This window comes from Nothobranchius furzeri, chromosome 6 (genome assembly GCF_043380555.1).
Source record: "Nothobranchius furzeri strain GRZ-AD chromosome 6, NfurGRZ-RIMD1, whole genome shotgun sequence".
NCBI lineage: Eukaryota > Metazoa > Chordata > Actinopteri > Cyprinodontiformes > Nothobranchiidae > Nothobranchius > Nothobranchius furzeri.
Genome location: NC_091746.1, coordinates 44,919,426 through 44,940,244, shown reverse-complemented (window position 1 = coordinate 44,940,244; position 20,819 = coordinate 44,919,426). Strand labels below are relative to the sequence as shown.

The following is a 20,819-nucleotide window of genomic DNA, read 5'->3' as shown; positions in this document are numbered from 1 at the left end:
AGAGAGACCCCAGGTCGGGATGTGAACCTATAGGACCTTCTTGCTGCAAGGCAACAATGCTAACCACAGCGCTGCTGTACAGCTCTCTGAAGCAGATGTTGTAAGTTATGGTAGACACGATGCACACTGGTTAGACTAACTGGGAAAATAATATTCAGTAACAAAGCAAGACACCAACTAGATTAAATATGGGAGACGATGATCCAGGTTGGTGGAATTAGAAATTACAGTCATTAATTTATTAGAAACATTAATGACTAACAGAAACTAGCACAGATGTTGTTCAGATTTATTCATCAACATTCACCAGGTACAATAAGAAAAGACAAAGTAATTGATGTGATAGAAACATTAATAATTAACAAAGAATAGAACCACTTGTCATCGGTTCACCAACACGTTCATGGGTCCATAATCCAGGCTGGAGCTCTAGGACCTGCTGGATGTCTCTGGGCGGCTGTCTTCTGCCTGTGAACACACACTCTGCTGTGTTTCCTCCTCCGAGCTCCTCTTGATAGGCAGCTCTCTCTCAGCCTGTTCAACACTTGGAACTTTGGCTGCCTGGATGTGGAGCTTTCCATCTGGAGAAAGGGAACAGCTGACGGTTTCATGGTTCACCCCTTCAGGCAGATCAAACTCCTGTCTGAACTCCTGGAGTCTGTAAGAGTAGGAGCCTTTCCCGTCCTCTTGCTTCTTCTCTGTCCTTCCACGGACTCTCAGCTTCCTGCCCACCTGCTTGACTGAAAGCTCCTCTGGAGAAAAGCCTTGAGTGTCCAGTGTCAGGCCAAAGTCTTGTCCCTCTTTGTCCAGCTGGTAGGAGACTGGTTTGTGGACCAGTGTGCTCCTGAAAGGATCTGTGTCCTCCAGGATCTGGTGTTGAAATCTGTCCATCAGCTCCAGGCTGCTGTGCAGCTCCTGTAGGGTTCTCTGGAGGACATCTTGCGGGTAGAACAAAGGTCTGACCTCTGGCCACAGACTGCGAACAGGCCAGAAGTCCATCATCGGTCTGAGAGCAGATCTCTCTGCATGAGAAGACATCATGGTCGTTGAGTTAGTCTTCTGGTGAGAATAATCCTTGTTCAGCTCTTGGTTCTCTTCTGTTTAGCTTTCTGTCCCAGCAGTGGCAGTGTCTCAGCTTTATATTCTAACAGGAGGAGGTCCACAGTCTTCAGGAAGGTTCTGGTCAATACTAGACATGTCCACCAGGTGGTAATGTTTCACAAGAGTCCTGACCATTATTCTACATCATTCTGGTCAGATCTGGAGCTCTGCTGATTGGACTGATCTAAATGAAACATTAGATGTGCAGCAAGTCAGCAGGTTTAATTTTCTATTTTTAAATTATTGTATAACATCTATTTCAGATCAAACCTAATGGAACTTTATTCAGTGACATATAGACACAAGATACTGTGGAGGTACATTTGGAGCAATAACATTTGTGTTTTGTCCCTGGGAACTTGAAGTTATGGAGAAAATTTCAGAAAAATCCCATTTTTCACAGGTACAAAGCAACAGCTTCACCTATTCAAAGTCTTTGTTTCAAGTACACACATTTTATTTGTTGAGTCACACATCAAAAAAATCGTACAGTTGCAGTTTTGCACCAATTGAGCCAAAACAAATGGTGCAAAATACATCCACATACTTGTGCACCTCCAAGGATAACAGATTTAAGGATAAGACATCTGTCTGCTGTTATGTCCTCTTTCAGCCACCCTACATTTAGCTGTTGAGCAACAAGTTGTGGTAAGTTCATTTATGTATACTTTCCAACCTTATTTCACTTTTTTTTCCTGACCAAAGGGACTTACTGACAAAAAGTGAGAAATGTTTTCATTTTGACCGATTTAGATGTGACACCACACACCTTCTTTTAAAAAATGTGAGTTTAAAACAGAAAGTACATTTTGTTTACAACTTATTTACTGAATACACATTTAGTGTTGCTTAATAACCCAATTTTACCAGACTCGACTTGTTTAACTTTTTTATCACTGAACAAAGTTATCTAACAGAGTGAGAATGTTTTTCCGCCCAGAAGTATTTAGATGCGACACCACACAACCTTCTAGTAAAACTGTGAGTTTGTTACAGAAAATGCATTTAGTTTTAATCACAGAAAACACTTCTAGTGTTGTTCATTAACCCAATTTTAGCTTAGTTTAATTATACAAAAAAGTCATTTTATCATGCATTTCTATTGTTCAGTCAAACTTCCAGTTTTCGAGACTAAATGTTTTTCATACTTGTAAATAGAAGAATGCTACACCGGTTTTTTCCTTCTTTTTGAACTAGAATGAATCAGAAAACTGCCATAATTTACCAAAAGATTGCAAATTTTCTGTTCCACAAGCCACATTTTCTATTTTCTTTTTTGTTTGTAAAAATTACGTACTCCATCTTATGTTGCTGAAATAATAATAATGAAGTTCCTGAATCGTTTTGTAAAAGTTATTTTCATCAATAAATAATCTACCGGTATTTTCAAGACGTTTCTAGTAGGCAACTTACCACGAGTCCCCACTAGGTAGAGCTGTTTCACACAAGTTCCATTTAAACAGTGGAAAAAGTGATTTTTTTTTTACTTACACTTTAGACATTTTTAATTAATAAATTCATCAAATGACCGTTACGAAAAACTTTTACCTACGGCTATAGCTTCTGCAGTAGTCAGGCTACATAGTAAATGTCAGACACATTATTTACAGATTTAACTGTTCACTCCTGGCTAAGAATGCGTAGCGTTGATAATTTAAAAAATGAACAACTGAGTTTTTATCAGCAGGATTTTCACTGATCACATCAACTTCCAAACAGGCTCGTCACTTTGGCAATGTAATCAGCGCCCACGTGACCCAGCCAGCCAATGAGACGTTCGCACCTGCAGCCACTCACTGCTCTTTAGGAGCAATTAGTCGTCGCCTTGCACCCACGTCCGATGTAACGGGAGTGTCGGTGGCCACGGTGGTTTTCTGCGGTGACTCTCGCGCGCTCAGACGCCACTTTTGGAACCAGCTCTCTGTTCTGTTAGGTTCGGTTTTGTGCAGCTAAAGGACAACCCGGTGTCCATGGATAAACGCACGGATCTGGCGTCGCTCTTCTGTATGGTCGGTCGGCACGGTCCCGCTGTGGCCGTGGCAGTCATAGCGGTGGTGTCCGTGGTGGCTGGGCTCATCATCTACCGGACCGTCAGGGGGAAGCGGAGGAAGGCCGCGGCTGGAGCTGTGGACCGCAGCAGCAGGAGGCACGCGTCGCTGTCCGATCCGGAACCAGAACCGAGCCTGGAGGCATCACGCAGCCGTCAGAAGTCAACAGGTACTATTCTGGCTGTGTTGTGGGTGTAGAAGAGAACGTTTTATTTTATTATTATTGTTATTTTCAATTTAGTCTTTTATATATTCACTTTAGTCATGTTATTGGGTTTGCTGGGGAAATGTGGAATAATCTCATTAAGCCCCTAGTTTATCAATTGTCTTGTTTAGAAAAGCTCTTTAGGTGTGCTGCTTCGTTCTCTACAGTTTAAGGGCAACCCCTCCCACACCATCTCAACCTCCTCTCCCAAATAGTCTACCACATTTCTGAGCTCAGAACTTTATTCTTACCTACCAAAAGCTTAGCTCTTATTATCTGGACAAGCCTAGCCTCAGTTTGGAGAAATGAAGATGAGTTCTGATAAACAAGTGAACGTCTTTGGGGCTAATTGCAAAACTTTAATTGCATTAATGAATTGAAATGCATTTGCAACACTCACTAATTTTCACATTTAATGTTGGGACCCTGTTTTCTTTTTGAATTTCGTAATTCGCTTGGATGAATTGTAAATTGTATTGAAATGTACAGGTTTTAAAGTTGCTTGCATGGACTGATTATCAGGACTGAGTTTGACACCTATTTTAGAACCTTATTGAAGCGTGTTTCTGATCTGCTGCTCCAAACTGAAAGTTATCATTTTCACAAAACTCCTTTTTAAAATGTGAAATCAGTTTTTGAAGTGGCTGTTAACATTCACATCCACCATACTGAACAAAATCACCGAACTGAAGATTGGCAAGATAACTTCTTGGCATTGATTTCAGTTTTTGCTTACCTAAAGCTGTACCTTGTAGTAGGTCTGGGCAATAAATCAAATGTATTATCAAAATGTCTGACTCTTGAGAATTTCTCTTGTCAATAAATTTGCTAATAAAAAAAAATGTGTAGGTTGGCAACGTTCATGTCCCTTTTAAAAAGCTGTACAACCTTGGTCATGTAAAATTGTGAATCAACTTAATACGTGACCGCCCCACCTAGTGGACAACTTTTGTTTCTGCGCAAACCTGTAGTTATCGTCCATTTATCGTTATCAAGGTTAAATCCTCAATATATCGTGATATTGATTTTTAGGCTGCATTGCCCAGCCCTACCTTGAAGAGTACAAAGTTGGATAATGGGCAATTCGTCATGCCCTTCTCTTGTCATAGTGGTATCTGTATGGAATTTAAATATTAAAGCAGTTCAATAATAACGTTAAAAAAATTCTAAGATTCTTCTGTATTGGAATGCTTAAGGTGAGTTTAAAGGCGATTACATTTTAAATCTGGTTTCCAAAACTGTTTTTTTGCTTTCCATAAAATACTAAATTAAGGCTTTATTAATTTTGCCAGTTTGGAGTTGAATGTGATAAAATTGTACGTACTTTTGTGACTAGAGCACATCGGTTGGCTTTCCAAACCTTTCATGCACTGCTGTTTTGATTTGCAAGTTACAAAGCGTGATCAGTGTAATCTAATCAAAATTTTACACTGTCTGAACCGTTGTCCTCTTTTAGAGCTAGACGAGGACGACCAGTTGGATGTTGAGGAGGTTAAAGTGACTCGGAGTCCTTACAATCTCCGGAATCGCCGCGTTGCTGCCAAAAAACCATCTATTAGTCCTCAAAGAGAACTGGAACCAGAGAAGAAAGTCGACACTTCACCAATGTTGGACTTTTCCAGTGTTGCTGAGACATGTGTAACAGAAGAAACCACAAAGGATGCAGAGGATCAAATCTGCTTCAAACATGTTGTGGAATGTGATAACAAGAAGGTAGGCAAAGAGGAATCCTTTTTAGACCTCCTCTTGGGTTTTAGGCTTGTATTATACACTAAAGTTCACTGGTATTTTTCTTTAGGTGTCGAGATCACAGGAAGTTGAAGTGGCCACAAAGGATGTAGAGAATAAATGCTGTAAAAATAGTTCACTGGGCCAAAGTGACGATGATGCCCAAGAACATCGGTCAACACCAGAAACCATCAACATAGAGTCTTCCTTGAAGGAGCTCATCAAATCCCTGGATGACATGCCCACTTCTTGCAAAGATAGTCTTGCCTATGATCAAAAGTTTTATCATGAGAAAGGGTCTGAATTGCTCAAAACTGTTCCTGGTCTGAATCTGTCAGTTGATTCAGAAACTACCCAAGAGCAAGTCCAATCTGCTGCACAAACTGACTTGCCATCAACTCCTCTACAAACGGAAAAGGAAGATGAAGATGCAGTAGTCTCAAAGTTAACTGAAAGTGTGGGTCTAAGTGGTCTTAAATGTAATGGTGAAGGTCTTAAGAGCAGCAGTGAAATGGACTCTGATGTGGTGGTTCTTGAAAAAAGCGAGGATTCTGTGTCCTCATCCTACAGAGGTCTTGAAACAGCTGTTAATGAACCACCTAGTTCTTCTGCCCCTCTGACATCTGCAGACATGGTTAATCCTGACATGTCTTCCTTCCAAAGGAAAGAAAGTGACCAGACTGACATGAGCGAAGACCTTTCAGAAGTTTCTTCTGCTGCTGTCCCAGACATGGATGAGGGCATAAAGGCACAGAGCTGCCATATTCATCTGCTGTCTTGTGATCAAAGTGAGCTCACATGGTCATCGTCTGCTGTTGGTGAAGAAAGTGGGATTTCAAGTATGACCGTTAGTCCTGACTTGCCTGAAGTAGACACGGAGGATGACTGTTTAGTGCTCTCTGTAGCCGATCCTTATCCAGATTCAGAAGAGCACATTGAGGCTCAAGGCACGTTCTCTGATGCTCAATCTGTCGATCATGATAGTTTGGTAAAAACTGTGACATCTTCCTCGTTGGATCTTTCTCAGCAAGCAAGCACAGAAGTTAAGGAGAATGTTTCCATAACAAATGAGTTCATGTTTTCTCAGGAGACCAAGGAAGTGGACCAGTTCGCGATTCAGATCTCAACTGGTTATGCCAACTTGACTGAACTTGGTGAGACTGAGGTAAAACTAGCAGTGGAAAGTGAAGGGGACAAAACAACTGAAATTAGCATAATGGAGGCAACTATGGACAACAATGAGTGGATCACAGATGGAAATGTTCAAGTCCTGCCTTGGATGGGCCTTTATACTGCATCTGTTCACTATAGCAAGCAACCTGACAAAGTTTCTTCAGAACCTCCAAGCTTGGTTCCCAGTAATTCTCCTTGTAGAAACACGGACTCTGTGCCATCTATCGAAGTGACCCAGACCAACACTCTGCTTGATGGAAATGACAAAGATATTGTGGCAGTCCAGCCAATGCCCCAAAATGTCAACGTGACCTTTCGCATTCACTATCTTACCCACTCTCCATACCAGAAGGTGGCCATTATGGGTAACATGCAGGAGCTGGGAAACTGGAAGGAATTTATACTCTTGGAAAAAGCAAATGATGGGCACTGGTCCACTGTGGTTAGCCTGCCTACAGAGAGCCATGTAGAGTGGAAGTTCGTGGTGGTGGACAAGGATGAAGTGTGTCGCTGGGAGGAGTGTGGCAATCGCCTCCTGGATACAGGCTATGATGATCTGCTGGTGCACAAATGGTGGGGATTCATGTAAGATGACTTGATGAGGACTTGGAATAGTATGGATGACCTTTGGGACTTGGCCAGGTAGTGGCAGGTTAGTTCATTTGGTCATCAATTCTGTCAAACTCCTGCTTTAATTTTGGGGTTAAACTAGTTTGAGTCACCAAATGGGCCAAATAAGGTTGAATATATATTTTTTGTAAACACTTGATTTCAGGTGAAACTACTGTATATTTTAATGGTGTATGGACTCACGTCAAAAGTTGAATTGATTCTTGATGCAAATTATTTTACGACTTGTTATAAAGGATGTACATTTAAGGTTTTAAAAATGTTACAGGAAGTTGGTTTAAAATGTTCCAGCATATACATTTTTTGTAGGACTGCACAATTTCACCGTATTTAGCCCATTTTAAGTCTTTAATTCTGACGATGTCAAAACTGACCCTGCTTTTAAGACACTTCTGTTTCAGTGAGTCTATTGAAACTGGAGAGACTACATTGTTGCTCATCTAAAATTATGCAAACTACACATTTCAGGTGATTTAATACAAGTGTTTGGCTTCAGTGTGATGCTGCTTTAATACTTAAGAATACACACACATAGTTCACTCTTACTTCAGCAATAATTAAAGAAATATTTCTGTACTGAGTATATCAGGAACTCAACCACTGAATTGTGAAAGTTGTAACGCCTATTAGACTGTAGCATTTTGTGCATGCAATACTGTCCCGTTCTAGAAATGTGCCTTTTTTAAAGAAAATTGTTCATTAATGTTTGCCATCTTTTTTGTCACAAAATGTTTTTATTTTGCATTTCTGAAATTTATGTAACTTGGTACTTCTGATTGTAATTAAATAAACTTAAATCTTTTCAAATGTCTTGTGGCTGGATTTTTATTTCCCCCTAAATTTAATCTTTAATCTATCTAATCCTCAATTGTCTTGTGTTAATTTTAAAAGCTCACAAACCATCCTGCAGTGGAATATCCCAGTTAAACTAAACATGCAGCTCGTTTGTGGTTAAGTTTTTTTTTTTTTTTTTTTTTTTTTTTTAACGTGTTGGTAGGACCTGTTAAGTGAATATTGGGTGATTATCCACAGTTGCAGGACAGTAATGCAAGCCAAATGTCATTTGGGGTGATTAACTTTTTTTTTTTTCTTGCTTAAGCAACCTTATTTGGGTGATGGTAGCACAAAGCTGTGGCCTTGTTTTTGAGTCGAGCTGGCATGAAGGTGGGACAGGGTCATTAACGGGTGCACTTGTCTGCCAGCTTGCCTATTTCACTCCATGCTGAAGGTGTCTCTTGAATTGAGAGCTCATTTTAGTTCAGCTTTGAGCAGTGGTGGGTCCTGAGTATTTTCTGGAGGGGGCCAAAAGGTGCATCAGCAATAAACTTGGATGTCTCTCATATATCTCATGTCTTATGGTTCATTAAATGGATGTAAATTAAACCCTTACAAGGGGCTTGCAGTAGTTCTGCTGCTCCTCCACTTCGAGAGGAGCCAGTTGAGGTGGCTTTGGCATCTGATTAGGATGCCTCCTGGACATCTCCCTGGTCAGGTTTAACGGGCATGTCCAAAGTTGTCATTTAAAATCCAACCGCTTGCTGCCATTGACAAAATCATCAATTCAGTTTAATGGGTCAGGCTTGGAAACAAGCTTGCACACCGTAAGAGTAATCCCGGCTCTAAAGTTGATCTTCACCCATGTGTGTCACACGTCACATGATCAGGAAGCAGAAAATCCACGAATTAGATCATTTTGGGACACTGCTATGCCTAAAGCGAAGCCCAAACCGGAAGCTCACTTTAACAGATTGTGAAAGAATGGAAAAAGCCAGAAACAAACCAATTCTGATGTAAGTGAATCTACTCTTGGTAGTTTGGGTGTTTACAAGGTCAGAGCACAATATTCTGAGCTCTTCCACAAAAATAAATTTAAGTAAAAATACTCAAACACAGGCAGTCAGGGGCTTTCTGATCAGAAAACAGCTGGCAAATAAGTTAATATGGAATATAGAAGAGGTTTTGAAATGATGGTTTTTATTATTTAGGGAGAGAACAAAATCCAAACCTACATTGCCCTGTGTGAAAAAGTAATTGTCCCCCTTGTTAAACCCAACTGTGGTGTTTCACACCTGAGTTCAATTTCTGTAGCCACCCCCAAGCCTGATTACTGCCACACCTGTTTCAATCAAGAAATCACGTTAATATGAGCTGCCTGACACAGAGAAGTAGACCAAAAGCACCTCAAAAGCTAGGCATCATGCCAAGATCCAAAGAAATTCAAGAACAAATGAGAACAAAAGTAATTGAGATCTATCAGTCTGGTAAAGGTTATAAAGCCATTTCTAAAGCTTTGGGACTCCAGTGAACCACAGTGAGAGCCATTATCCACAAATGGCAACAACATGGAACAGTGGTGAACCTTCCTAGGAGTGGGCGGCCGACCAAAATTACCCCAAGAGCGCAGAGACAACTCATCCGAGAGGTCACAAAAAGACCCCAGGACAACTTCTAAAGAACTGCAGGCCTCACTTGCCTCAATTAAGGTCCGTGTTCACGACTCCACCATAAGAAAGAGACTGGGCAAAAATGGCCTGCATGGCAGATTTCCAAGACTCAAACCACTGTTAAGCAAAAAGAACATTAGGGTTCGTCTCAGTTTTGCTAAGAAACATCTCAATGATTGCCAAGACTTTTGGGAAAATACCTTGTGGACTGATGAGACAAAAGTTGAACTTTTTGGAAGGCAAAGCGTATTTCACCAGTAAAATGTGGTGGTAGTGATGGTCAGGGTTTGTTTTGCTGCTTCAGGAACTGGAAGGCTTGCTGTGATAAATGGAACCATGAATTCAACTGTCTACCAACACATCCTGAAGGAGAATGTCCGGTCATCTGTTCGTCAACTAAAGCTGAAGCGATCTTGGGTGCTGCAGCAGGACAATGACCCAAAACACACCAGCAAATCCACCTCTGAATGGCTGAAGAACAACAAAATGAAGACTTTGGAGTGGCCTAGTCAAAGTTCTGACCTAAATCCTATTGAGATGCTATGGCATGACCTTAAAAAGGTGGTTCATGCTAGAAAACCCTCAAATAAAGCTGAATTACAGCAATTCTCCAAAGATGAGTGGGCCAAAATTCCTCCAGAGTGATGTAAAAGACTCGTAGCAAGTTATCGCAAACGCTTTATTGCAGTTATCAGAATCAGAAAAACTTTATTTATCCCCGAGGGGCAATTTAAAAAAATAACAGCAGAGCAGCATGATGTTGGACATACGAACATTGAATAAATAGGCAATAAGGAAGTAATAAAGCAGCAAGAAGATGGATAAAACGGTAAAGTATGCAAAAATCACTGAGTATGTGAATAAAGTGACTAAAGTGTCTGTATAAAAGTTAAATATATGGAGAGCCCAAGGAGAGGCTTTATCGGGGGATGGTCTTATCTTATCTGCTGGAGTTAAAGAGCAGAATGGCTTTGGGGACAAAGGTGGCTCTTCTCTCAGTCTTGCAGGAAATGCAGCGTAGGCGTCGCCCAGAGGGGAGCCATTGAAATGCGGGGTGAAGAATGTGAGAGGGGTTGTGGAGGATTTTGGCTGCCTGTCTCAGGGCTTGTGGATAGAAAACCTGAGCAAGAGTTCTGACAGGCAGACCAACGATTTTGGAACACACTGATGCAGTGTGCTGCAGTCTGTTCCTGTTCTGGAGGCTAAGAGAGTAGAACCAGCAAGTGATGGAGAAGGTCATGATGCTTTCCAGGAAGGCACAGTAAAAAGTCATGACTGAGGATCTGACTCCAAAGGAGTTGAGCTTCCTAAGGAGATATAACCGTTGATGGTACTTTCTGAGAATCTCTTCTGTGTTAGCAGAGAATTTCAGGAGGTTGTCAAAGGTGGTTCCCAGATACTTGTACTCCTCCACTACCTCCACTGGGTTCCCGTGGATAATGGTGGTTACTGAAGCAGCCGGATCCCTCTGCCTTCTGCAGAAGGTCACCACCATGTCTTTGGTTTTGCTCACATTCAGTTCAAGTTTGGAGCTGTCACACCATTCTACAAACTCTTGAAGAGCAGGTCTGTGGTGTTGTGAGGAGCCTGACAGCAGTGATAGGAGGACTGTATCATCAGCGTATTTCACCAGGTGACAGTTGGGATGTGTGGATCTGCAGTCGTCGGTGTAGAGGATGTAGAGCGGGGGGAGAGCACACAGCCCTGGGGGGAGCCGGTGGAGGTGGAACGGAGACCGGAGAGACAGTTGTTGACCCGAACTTTCTGAGTCCTGCTGGTTGAAAAGTCCACAAGGTTAACTGGTCATCTAAATGAAATTGGGAGGAAAGTTTAGTAGCCAGGATGTGAGGCTGCAGAGTGTTGAATGCTGATGAAAAGTCAACAAACAGAAGTCTGGCGAAGGAGTCGGGGAGCTCCAGATGTTTGTGGATGGAGTCCAGGATGAAGATTTTTGCATCATCGGCGCCTCTGAGTGCACGATAAGCAAACTGGAGTGGATCCATCAGGGGCTCAGTTGCTCTCACAATGTGCTCTTTTATGATCTTCTCCATGGCCTTCATCACCAAGGAGGTTAGCGCTACAGGACGAAGATCATTAGGAGACTTTGGGTTGCTTTTTTTCGGGACAGGGATAGCTGTGGAGTGTTTCCACGCTGGGGGACGGTGTGACTGTCAAGTGAGTGTTGAAATAGGGTCTGGAACACACTTCCTAGCTGCTCTGCATAGTGCCTCAGAACTCTACTACAGATGTTGTCAGGGCCGGGTGAGCTCCTCTCCCTGGTCCTCCTGAGGGCTCTCACCACGTCCTCGGTCTGGAAGGTGAGTGCAGAGCTGCCAGGTTTGAGTGAGGATCTGGACTCCTCAAGCTGGGTGATATTGTCTGTCTCAAACCTGGTGTAGAAAGTGTTGAGGTCGTCCGGGAGGGAGGAGGAGTTGCTGCCCTCCACCTGGATGGTTCTGGAGGCGGTGACCACAGTATTCACAGCAGCCATGGTTTTGAGCCCCTGCCAGGCTGAGCGAAGGTCCCCTGTGGTAATTTTTTTTCCCACATTGTTTTTATATTTCAGTTTAGCAGCTTTAATGGCCCTCTTGACCTCCCTGTTGACTTCTTTCTTATCCATAGCAGAACCGGTGAAGAAAATCCTCTTTTTTTTTTGTTAAGGATTTCCTTAAACTCTTTGGTGATCCAAGATTTGTTGTTAGGGTAGATGGTGACTTTTTTTGAGGGGATGATGCTGTCTACACAGGAGATGTAGCAGCAGTAGCTCAGGTGGTAGAGCGGGTTGCCTCATGATCGGAGGGTCATGGGTTTGATTCCAGCTCCCGCCAGGGGTATCCTGCTGTTGTGTCCTTGGGCAAGACACTTCACCCAACTTGCCTGTGTTAGTGGTGGTCAGAGGGGCCGACGGCGCCAAATGGCAGCCTCGCCTCTGTCAGACCTCCCCAGGGCAGCTGTGGCTACAAGTAGCTTACCATCACTAGCAGTGTGTGAATGTGAGAGTGTGTGAAAGCGTCTTTGGGTGTCTAGAAAAGTGCTATATAAGTTCAATGCATTATTATTATTATTATTATAGATGTATGATGATACTGTGTCGACTTGATTGTTGATGTCATCAGAGGAAGAAAGAAGGCTGACCCAGTCAATGGCCTCAAAACATCCTTGTAGGGTGAGAATACTTTCCGCTGTCCACTGTTGGATGCTTTTGGTCACCTTTTTAATCCTCCTGATGACTGGGGTGTAAGCAGGGGCTAGCAGGATGGTGTGGTGGTCTGCTGAGCCAAGAGGGGGGAGGGAGAGGGCTTTAAACGCATCTGATACCGAGCCAAAGCATTTGTCCAGAGTCTTCCCCTGACGTTTGCTGCATGTAACATACTGTTGGAAACCTTTAAGCAACTTGCCAGGGGAGCAGTGGTTAAAATCACCCAGGATGAACTTGGGAGAGTCTGGTGATAATTGTTTGTTCCAATTTGTCCAGACTGCTAATGAGGTTCTCTGTGGCTTTGGCAGCATCAGCTCTGGGGTGAATGTAGACCAAGATGATGAAAAGCTGTGGGAATTCTCTGGGGAGATAATAGGGGCGCAGGGAAACAGCCAGAAGCTCGATATCTGTGGTGCACAACTTCTCCCTCACAGTGATTGTAGAGCACCAGCTGTTGTTTACATAGAGACATACTCTGCCGCCATGTTGCTTCCCGGTGCATTCGTGGTCTCTGTCCAGGCGAAAAGGTGGTGAAAAGCCATCAATGTGCAGCGTGCTGTCATCGTCACTATTGTTTAACCATGACTCGGTGAAAGCCAGAACAGAAGCAGTTCGGTACTCATGCAAGTGGTTGACGCAAGCTTGCAGCTCGTCTAGCTTGTTACGAAGAGACCGGACATTAGCCAGGATAATGGATGGGAGCACTCGTTTTTTTGTGTGTATCGCTCTTGAGTCTCGCTCTCACACCACCCTTCTTTAATCCCCTCCTGTTCACCTTGTATTTATGAGGTGTCAAATTTCCGTGTCCACGGAGTATGTCTTCGGGAAAGAAATCCGTAGGAGCACGGCGGAAATGCTGTTGTCTGGGTTGCCGCTGCAGATGAACGAGGAAGTCTCTGGTATAGCAGAGCTTTGGGGTCATGATCCAGAATAAAGAAAAACACAGAAGGAGTGATAGAGTTGAAAAGTTAAAAGTTAAAAAGTTTTTAAAAAGTTTGAGTTTAAAAAGTTTACAAGAACGCCATAACTGCTCAGCTGTCTGGCCGGTCGACCGCACGAGCAGCGACCAGGCACCAGCTATTGCTGCTAAGTGAGGCCCAACCAGTTATTAGGTCCAGGGGGCAATGACTTTTTCACACAGGGCAATGTAGTTTTGGATTTTGTTCTCTCCCTAAATAATAAAAACCATCATTTCAAAACTGCATTTTGTGTTTACTTGTGCTATCTTTGACTAATGGTTAAATGTGTTTGATGATCAGAAACATTTTGTGTGACAAACATACAAAAGAATAAGAAATCAGGAAGGGGGCAAATAGTTTTTCACACCACTGTATGTAGTCTGGCCACGACCCATAGACAGCTCAGTCGTGGGGTGGAATCTACAGTTGTCTTTCATACTTGTCTCTATTTGCTAATGGACAGCAAATGTGATATACTCACCATGACGGATATCGGTCAACAGGGCAGTCTGCCAGACACTGTCAGTGACACGAATACATTTTTTTTCTAAATAAAGGACTTAATTACCTCTATCTGCTCTTGACACAGAGAAATGCCTGAGTTAAAAAAAAAGCCAAAGTTGGTGTTTCGAATGAGCTGTTGCCATCTTTGTTTTTTCGTTCAATCGTGACACCACCAAACTAACAGAGCGCTGTGATTGGCAAGACGCAAGACTGTGCAGGCCTGCTGAGGCTCCAGTGGAGCGTGGCTAAACCGACCTGCAAAACACAATCATTTTGCTTCAGCTACTGTCTGTCTAGATTTCTAGGCAACCGTTATGGTTCATAATTAAAAGAAGTAAATTGGTCACAATCGCTGACAAGGCTACATCTCAAGACCCAATAACAAATAGTTTGAGACAAAGCTATAGAAAATCAAACTCGCTTGTCATGTTATCCTTTTTTGGGAATTCACAGTTATAAGAGTCATAAACTCAAAGGAATTGTTGATTTGAGCTTTCCTCTGAGTATTGATTTAAGGCTAGATCAATATCATGCTCCCTTAGTTAAACAAAGCCTCATGAGATCCTTTGAGCCCATTCAAAAAGGGGTCAAAAGGACACAGCTTTGCTGGAAGTCACCTGATTTTGTGCTGTTTAACTACATGAAACCTTTTGCAGTTTGTCCAGTAACTGTGTGAGATGGACCTATGTGGAAGATGCAAATATATAATTCAAATTAGCATCTGGTAATTTATTTGTTTGAATGTTTTAATGCACATATTTTGAAATGTCTGGTAGGCTAATAAAAATCATTATCAGTGATCGCACTGAAAACCATAAAGCCAAATGTGGTTTAAGAGCCATTTTGGTTGATGATTTTGTAAAATAAAAATTGTAGCTCATCCCCTCACATGTGCTAATGTGACCACTGGAGTGTGCACTTTCAAAATCTGAGTGTAGTCTCTTATTTAAACAGTATTATTACCCCATGCACTCTGGCTTCAGAACTGGTCATGGATGTGTCTCTGTAACACTTAAAGTGCTAAATGACATCGTGTGTGTCATTTATCACCCAGCAATCCGTTTCTTCACTGGTGCACCTTTCACTACTCATTGTGATCTGTACTCACTCGTTAACTGGCCATCACTCCATTCCCGTTGGTTGTTACATTGGTATGAGTTTATATACAAAACAATCATCGGTAGAACCCTGTCATATTATTCATTACTCATCACTTCCAACAACCAGTGCAATTTGTCATGGCCGGCTTTGCCGACAGGCGACACAGGCGGCCGCCTGGGGCGCCATCTGATGGATAGGGCGCAAAATTTAAAAATAAATAAATAAAATAAAAAAAGTTTATTAAATTTATGTTTGTAATATGAAATGCACTCTCTACATACTCAAAATTCCCCTCTGAAATGACATGAAATTAAAACATCAATATTTAAATTCTATTGATCTGGCTGCATGACGAGCTCCCGCTTGGGCCACCGCTTTGATGCATTTGACCGTTAAGGGTGCCGTAAATCACGTGCGTGGGTGGCACTGTAGAAGGACATCCTGTTGTCGTCGTGTTTAAACTTTTGATATTTTACGATGAAAAGAACGCCTAAGCCATCGGGATCAGCATTCCCAAAGCGAAGGAAGGAGGAAGAAAAAAAAACGGGCCCAAAGCAGAGGTATGTAGACTTTATTAATTTGGCAAAGGAACTTTTTGCGTTACAATTGTAGCTAACTGCCTCTCCGGCCACAGACGGTCCATGGACGGACCCTCGCTAGCTGTTTACATACACAATACAGTTTCTCATAAACTTTAACCAATTAATTTTACTTTTGAATTGTCGTGTCCAGATGCAGTGAGACATATCTGCAGCCTATCGACAGGCGTGATGATGAAGAATGTAAGATTTTTTTCTTACCGTTTTTGGAGTATGATTGCAGCCTTTTTATGAACTTCGATTCAAGTTTTAAGTACGCATACAATATGGATATAATATTTTCACATCAAAAGAACGTTAGGTGTGGGTGTAGCAAAATTGCAACTTTGTCCGACACATCGGGCGGGCGGCACCGCCGCGGCCGTGGCGGGGACTCCCCCGCTGCCGCCGGCAACACATCGGTGTTTCCTTGTTTAATAAATGAAATCCTCAGAGTGCCTTAGATCACCGGTTCTTCTTCCTCATATTCTACAATTTATTTGATGCTGAAGAGTACCTGAGAGTGAGACATACGTTTTTTTCAAATATTCCCCATGGATGCGCTCACTTCCACCTGTTTTTGATCATTATATTCATGTTTTCATAGAACAGATTAAAACAAGATCAATAAAATAAAAAGTCCAGTAACATTAAAAATAATGAAAAGCATCACTGCACATGACTGAGGAATACTGAACGTGAAAGTGGCACTGTTCTTAAGTAATTCATGCATCAGAGGGCTAAGTTGCTGTGTGTGTGTGTGTGTGTGTGTGTGTGTGTGTGTGTGTGTGTGTGTGTGTGTGTGTGTGTGTGTGTGTGTGTGTGTAGAGACGTCATCATCAGCTTCAACAGATGTCTGTGAACATGTATGAGCTGCTGGCCCCATGGATCCTGCTGACTGGCCACAGCAGTAGAACAAAATGGAAAGTAGAACTTTCTTTATGATGACACTGATGTTTGAGTTTTGCGTTTGATTGCACAGTTTAATGCTGCTTTTGATTTTGCATCCCCCCCCCCCCCCCCCCCCATGACATTTGCACAACATTTTGAGTTGTTGGTTATTGTAATATTCTCAGGTTACTTATCTTTCAAGCTCACATTTATTCTTCAGGCTGTTGACTTTAAAGAGTTGCTGTGTGAATATTTAAAATAAAAAAAATAGTAACTAAGGAATAACTGTAGAGTTGCTTTTTCCAATGTGTGGTGGGTGGGTGGACTTGGGTTTGGGTGAGAGGCGTACGGGCACGGGGGGGGGGGGGGGCAATTGGGCAGTCTTGCCTTGGCCACCAAATTACCTAGAGCCGGCCCTGCAATTTGTGTTCCAGTAACTTAATCACCATGGTTATTCCCAAAGCTCGCACCCCCTTTGGCCGCTCCTCATTCCAGTTTGCTGCTTCCAATGACTGGAATGATCTGCCAAAATCACTAAAGATTAGTACCTACATTCCACTATTTGCCTTCAACAATTCATTATAATCAATAGTTTCTGATCATTGTGCCTGTTTCTGAATACTTAAAGACTGTTTTAAGCCTGTTTTGATTGTACATATTGTATATTAGAGCAGTTTGTTGTCTATATGTCTAATTGTTTTATCTTACCTTTTTTTCTTTTAGGTGAAGCTAACTGTGTCTGTTGCAGCTGCCTCTTAGCCAGATCACTGTTGTGAATGAGAATGAGTTCTCAATCGACTCATCTGGTTAAACAAAGGTTAAATAAATAAAAACAAAGTGTAGATGCAAGGATTACAGCAGACATGCGTCTCTGTTTATCTCACTCTTTGTTCTTCACTCAAAACAACCAATGCCTGAACCTCAGTCAACCTAATCTGTTAAGGCAATGATCTTAACGCCAAGTCACGGGCTTAATCTGGAAGACCCCATGTGGGGCTCAACACTTCCAAAGGGAACAAAGCTGACAAATCATCAACTCAAATCATCACTCAGATCTCGTTGGCAGACTGCTTCGATGATCTAATCCCACAGAAACAGCTGTTTATGTGCTGCAGTTGTTTGGCTTTTATCAACAATATCATAAACTAATGATTTGAGTTCATTAGACATGGATGTTTATAAATAAAAAGGAAAATCACTTATTTCAATGACATGGTTTAGAATCCTTTAAGAGCTGACCTGGATGAAAGATGCAAAACTAGTCTGTTACCTAACACCTGACCTGGCTAAACATTTGAGATGATTTGGGTTTGGTTTAACATAATCTCATGGCTACAATGAAGGACTCGGGTCATGCAAAGAAAAACAAATAAGATGTGTTGAGATTACATTCAAAGAGCTCATTTCTAGACTATAACAGTTGAAATGTCCTGAAATATTGACTTTTGTCTTGACTTCTTTTCTCTCAGATTTTTTAAAATCTTTCTGTTAATAATTTTTTAATCTTTCCTCAACAGTTTAACTTTATTGTTCATACTGAAACTCAAGAATAATACAGTCATTTTTTAGATTAATTACAGAGATTAATAAATTGATTGCGCTCTAGGCTACTTGTGTCTCTTCATCCTGGCCTCTCATGAACGTCAGCTTTGTTGTTAAATCCAGTAAACATGAACTAAAGGTGTAGATCCACCCTCATCCATGACATGACGTAAGTTGAGTCAAATGTAAGAAGACTTCTCTTTTGGTTGTTTAACCAATTTATGCTCTTCATGAAAATTAGAACATCAGTCACAATTAAAAACTTTGCAAAGTTAGCACTTTTTTGTTTATATTATAAAGTGTGTCTGTATTACATCAAAGTATAGACTCAGTCATGAATAAAAATACCTTTATTTTTATTATTGAGGATTTATTCTTTATGATCATGACATTTTGTGTGTTGGATAATAGTTTGGTTAGACTTTATTGAGTTCTCCTTTTAGGACCAGCTCTGACAAATCTGGACATGGATGAAGACAATCTGTAGTTCTGGAGTGTTTAATACCAGGATGTTAATCCAATGGATTGAGAATGCCTTTCACTTAGCCTTGCAAGCCATACGCCTAAATCTCCTCCCCTTCCGATAGACTCGTGAGTTTTCGGAACAAAGAAAAATGAATGTGTATCAATAGGTCTATTGAAGCTATTTTCTAATCCGTTTTGCCTTACGCCCCCAATCTCACATATGTTGTTCTTCAATTTAAATGAAAGTACTTGTGTGTTTCGACTGTCTGTCATGTAATTTGTGATTCATTAGATTGCTAAAATTCATAATTAAAATTACTACAAATCAGATGCCAGATGTATGACGTCACAGCAGAAGTTCTTCTCCCCAGGGTATAGCTACTACCACATGGCCAGATTTATAGTGGTTTTCTCCACGTTTAATGCTCTAATCTTCTCTTCTCCGTGTCTGGTTCAGTGACGTCAGTTTGGTGAGACGAGTGTTTGTGGTCTTATATGTCAGCTGTCAAAATCAGGCGCTTTCTTGGCATCAAAATGTGTCTTTAAAGTGCATGAAAATCATATTAAATCCATGGCACATGTCAAACAGGATCAGAATATAACTTTTATCCTCCCATAGACTTCCATTTATTTTTTTGGGCAGTTGTGGAGACCCGTGGTTCGGAAGTAGATGGAGAGACTTAAGCTCCCTGAATATGTACATGTATATTCTGGCCACCACCCAAAGCTCGGTCAAGGAGTCCACAGTTGTCTTTGAAACTGTCCCCGCATGCTGTTGGACAGCACTAGGACTGATCAGAGCAACAAACCTTGTGATGTGTCAATCGCAACAGAAATCAGTCAACGGGGCAGTCTGAAGAAATAAAGGATCAGTGTATCTATATCACCTCATGACTGAAAGAAAAGCACACATCTAAATAGTCCAGAGTTGATACCAAGGCAGTTTCAAAAGGGCACCATTCCTGAGCCGATGCCATCTTTGTAGTTTGTCTTCATTGCAGCTCTGTTGCTAGGCCTACCCTGTTTTTTAGTTAGTGCCAATATAACATCTATTGAATTACCAGAATCCTTGTCATCTAAGCAGCAACATTAAAGTTCCACTAAGAAAGCATAATTTCTGTTTGGAAGTTCATCCATTCATCCATCCATTGTCTGAACCCGCTCTGTCCACGCAGGGTCGCGGGGGGGCTGGTGCCTATCTCCAGCGGTCAATGGGCAATCAGGCGGGGTACAACCTGGACAGAGAGCCAGTCCATCGCAGGGCAACACAGACACACACAGGACAAACAATCACACTCACACCTAAGGACAATTCAGATAGACCAATCAACCTAACAGTCATGTTTTTGGACTGTGGGAGGAAGCCGGAGTACCCGGAGAGAACCCACACATGCACAGGGAGAACATGCAAACTCCATGCAGAAAGATCCCAGGCTGGGAAGCAAACCCAGGACCTTCTTGCTGCAAGGCAACAGCTCTAACCACTGTGCCACCCCTGTTTGGAAATTATCAGTTATAAATAAAGCTGATGAGTTTTTTTCTTCTAAGTGTTTCAAGCAGAAAACAATAATAGAAAGCATTTAAATAAATGAGCCATTTTTCCCCTTTAGGAAAGTCTTGTGTACTAATTTTATGGCTTCATTCAGTGTAGCCTGGATCCCTCTGAGTGAGTAGTGCACGGTTTCCTGTGAGGTCCAACTTGGACTGCTATGTGTGAAATTCTCTTCCTCCTGAAGACGAGCCTGCTGTTTCTCCTTACAGCAAGTGAGACCAGACTTTCCATTTGACCTTTGACCCACACAGACTGTGTGATACCATCAGTCAGAGAGCCTGTATCTGTGGGCGACTGTTCATTTCGACTGTGTGTTTGCAGCTTCCAAGCATGCAGTTTGACTTTAGCTGATTCCTGCTATACTTATTTGTTCTAAAGAAGTATTTTGCATTTATTTCTGTCACAACAAATGTCTAAGTGCATTAAGGGAGTTAGGAGTAGACTGCATTGCTGTCACATCTTCTTGATTTCCATTTATCAGTTAATAAAAAAAAAACTGAAACACTACCCAGAAGCTGTTTTATTCTAGAAAATTATCAGGTTACGATCATAATGCTCTGCCGTAGTTAGGAGTGTGCCACACATGTAGGCTATTTATACCACATTCCTATTCTAGCCTGTGTGATCACGCTCTGACCTTCAGTCCAGCCTGCTGGACGTGCTGCATGGTTATAAAGGAAGGAGCAATGGGTGGAGGTT

The 20,819-nt window shown here is 41.9% G+C and overlaps 2 protein-coding genes across 2 annotated transcripts; one reads left to right on the top strand and one right to left on the bottom strand.

Moving 5' to 3' along the window:
- Positions 1–295: 295 nt before the first annotated feature.
- On the bottom strand, positions 296–1,189 carry LOC107396827 (heat shock protein 30). Its single transcript, XM_070552243.1, has one exon. The coding sequence runs from the start codon at positions 1,039–1,041 to the stop codon at positions 430–432; it is 612 nt and encodes a 203-aa protein (XP_070408344.1). The 5' UTR covers positions 1,042–1,189; the 3' UTR covers positions 296–429.
- A 1,721-nt stretch (positions 1,190–2,910) lies between these two features.
- Positions 2,911–7,632, top strand: stbd1 (starch binding domain 1). The gene is made up of 3 exons (XM_015976577.3): positions 2,911–3,318; positions 4,811–5,067; positions 5,153–7,632. Exons 1-3 carry the CDS (start codon positions 3,072–3,074, stop codon positions 6,842–6,844), a joined length of 2,196 nt encoding a protein of 731 aa, XP_015832063.3. The 5' UTR covers positions 2,911–3,071; the 3' UTR covers positions 6,845–7,632.
- The last annotated feature ends 13,187 nt before the right edge of the window (positions 7,633–20,819 follow it).

Coding starts and splice junctions, on each gene's coding strand:
- stbd1 (XM_015976577.3), top strand. CDS start 3,072: ATGGATAAACGCACGGATCTGGCGTCGCTCTTCTGTATGGTCGGTCGG. Junction 3,319..4,810: donor CAGCCGTCAGAAGTCAACAG/GTACTATTCTGG, acceptor GTCCTCTTTTAG/AGCTAGACGAGGACGACCAG. Junction 5,068..5,152: donor TGGAATGTGATAACAAGAAG/GTAGGCAAAGAG, acceptor ATTTTTCTTTAG/GTGTCGAGATCACAGGAAGT.
- LOC107396827 (XM_070552243.1), bottom strand. CDS start 1,041: ATGATGTCTTCTCATGCAGAGAGATCTGCTCTCAGACCGATGATGGAC.